The 2017-nt window shown below is 53.5% G+C and overlaps 1 protein-coding gene across 1 annotated transcript in view; it reads left to right on the forward strand.

The window, feature by feature from the left end:
- Positions 1-2017, forward strand: part of LOC104124480 (WD repeat-containing protein 62) — a 13605-nt gene that overhangs the window by 8081 nt on the left and 3507 nt on the right. Inside the window, exons 11-14 of the mRNA XM_035892381.1 lie at positions 258-383; positions 1343-1410; positions 1505-1626; positions 1735-1848. Of these exons, the coding sequence (XP_035748274.1) occupies positions 258-383; positions 1343-1410; positions 1505-1626; positions 1735-1848 (430 nt within the window). The remainder of the gene's footprint in view (positions 1-257; positions 384-1342; positions 1411-1504; positions 1627-1734; positions 1849-2017) is intronic.

Raw genomic sequence — 2017 nt, forward strand, 5'->3', positions numbered from 1 at the left:
TGGCAGGGGTAGGGGAACGGTTGGGCTGGGGGAGCTTAAAGGGCTTTTCCAACCCAAACAATTCCATGATTCTAAGCCCTGGGGACACGCTGATTAAAAACCTGGCCGGATGCAACCCCGCTCCCTTTGCTCCTCACTTAAAACCCCACCTGGGACTGGTTTACATCAACATCTTCACAGGGAACGACAGCAAATTAATAACTCTGTTCCCCAAAACACCGCTGATTTTCAACATCCTCTTTTCCCTGCGCTTCCAGGAACGGCGCTGCTGGCGTCGGCAAGCAGGGACAGGCTGATCCACGTCTTGAACGTCGACAAGAACTACAAGCTGGAGCAAACCTTGGACGACCACTGCTCCGCGATAACGTCAGTTAAATTCGCTGGTAAGCGGCTGAATTGCACCCAAATGCCTGTCGTTGGGCTGCCCTGTGTCGCCTTCCGCCTTGAAAATGAGGGGTTTCCTCTCCGGATTTATGTCCCTAGATGTCAACATCGTGGGGATTTACCTCCCTAGACTTCAACATCAGGGGGATTTACCTCCCTAGACATCAACATCGGGGGGAATTACATCCCTAGACTTCAACATCGTGGGGATTTACCTCCCTAGACATCAACATCGGGGGGAATTACATCCCTAGATGTCAACATTGGGGGGAATTATGTCCCTAGACGTCAACATTGGGGGGATTTACCTCCCCAGACGTCAACACTGGGGGGAATTATGTCCCTAGACATCAACACTGGGGGGAATTACGTCCCTAGATGTCAACATTGGGGGGAATTATGTCCCTAGACGTCAACATTGGGGGGATTTACCTCCCCAGACGTCAACATTGGGGGGATTTACTTCCCTAGACATCAACATCGAGGGGAATTATGTCCCTGGACGCCAACATCGTGGGGATTTACCTCCCTAGACATCAACATCGGGGGGAATTACATCCCTAGACGTCAACATTGGGGGGAATTATGTCCCTAGACGTCAACATTGGGGGGAATTACATCCCTAGACGTCAACATTGGGGGGAATTACGTCCCTAGACATCAACATCGGGGGAATTTATGTCCCTAGACGTCAACATCGAGGGATTTACATCCCTAAATGTCAACATCGGGGGCTCCTCGGTAGGAAACGGGCGTCTCCAAAGAGCAGGAGCCATGGATCTGAGGTGGATCCATAGCGGGGGGGGAGGATCCCACCTTTGGATTGCGTCTAGCTCTTAAAAGAATGGGTTTTTTTTAACGGCTTCGTTCCTAAGGAATCATATATCGCATGCGCTCGGTTGCGAATTTGGAGCGGCCGCCATCTCTGATCGCCTTTCCCTCTGCTCTCTCGGCTCAGGCAACGGGGACGTTCAGCTGATCAGCTGCGGCGCCGATAAAAGTATTTATTTCCGCAACGCTCAGAAGGTGAATTAGCGATGTCTTCATGAGGATCTGCTTGTTCTCCCCCCAAAAATTGACCAAGGTGGCTTTTCCCCCTGCCCCCCCCATCTCTCTACAGCTCCCAGATGGCTTCAATTTCGTTAGGACGCATCACGTCGCCGAGAAAACCACCCTGTATGACATGGACATCGACATCACGCAGAAATACGTCGCCGTTGCTTGTCAGGATAGAAACGTCAGGTGAAGGCGTTTTGCCGCGTCGGTATCGGGGGTCAATTTTCTCCTCCCGGCTCCGGTGTTGCCGGAGGGGCTCGTTGCCGGCTTGACCACCTCCCTCTCCTCTTGCAGGGTGTACAGCACGGCCAGTGGGAAGCAAAAATGCTGTTACAAGGGTTCACAAAGCGATGACGGCTCCTTGTTGAAGGCAAGAGGAGTGATTTCCACCACGCGTTGGCCCCCGGGGTGTCCGCAACGGCTGCCTTGGCGCCGGGTGGGGGCAGGAATTAGCGGCAGTGCCAAAGGGCTCGGGGCTGAGATGTTTGGTAGCCGAAAGGGTTGAGTTGCCATGGAGACATTGGCCAACGTGAACCTCGCGAGGCTCCACCAAGGCCCAGCGCAAGGAGATGGGGGG

The sequence above is a fragment of the Egretta garzetta genome, unplaced genomic scaffold (assembly GCF_000687185.1).
Source record: "Egretta garzetta isolate BGI_Z169 unplaced genomic scaffold, ASM68718v1 scaffold1234, whole genome shotgun sequence".
Classification (NCBI taxonomy): Eukaryota; Metazoa; Chordata; class Aves; order Pelecaniformes; family Ardeidae; genus Egretta; species Egretta garzetta.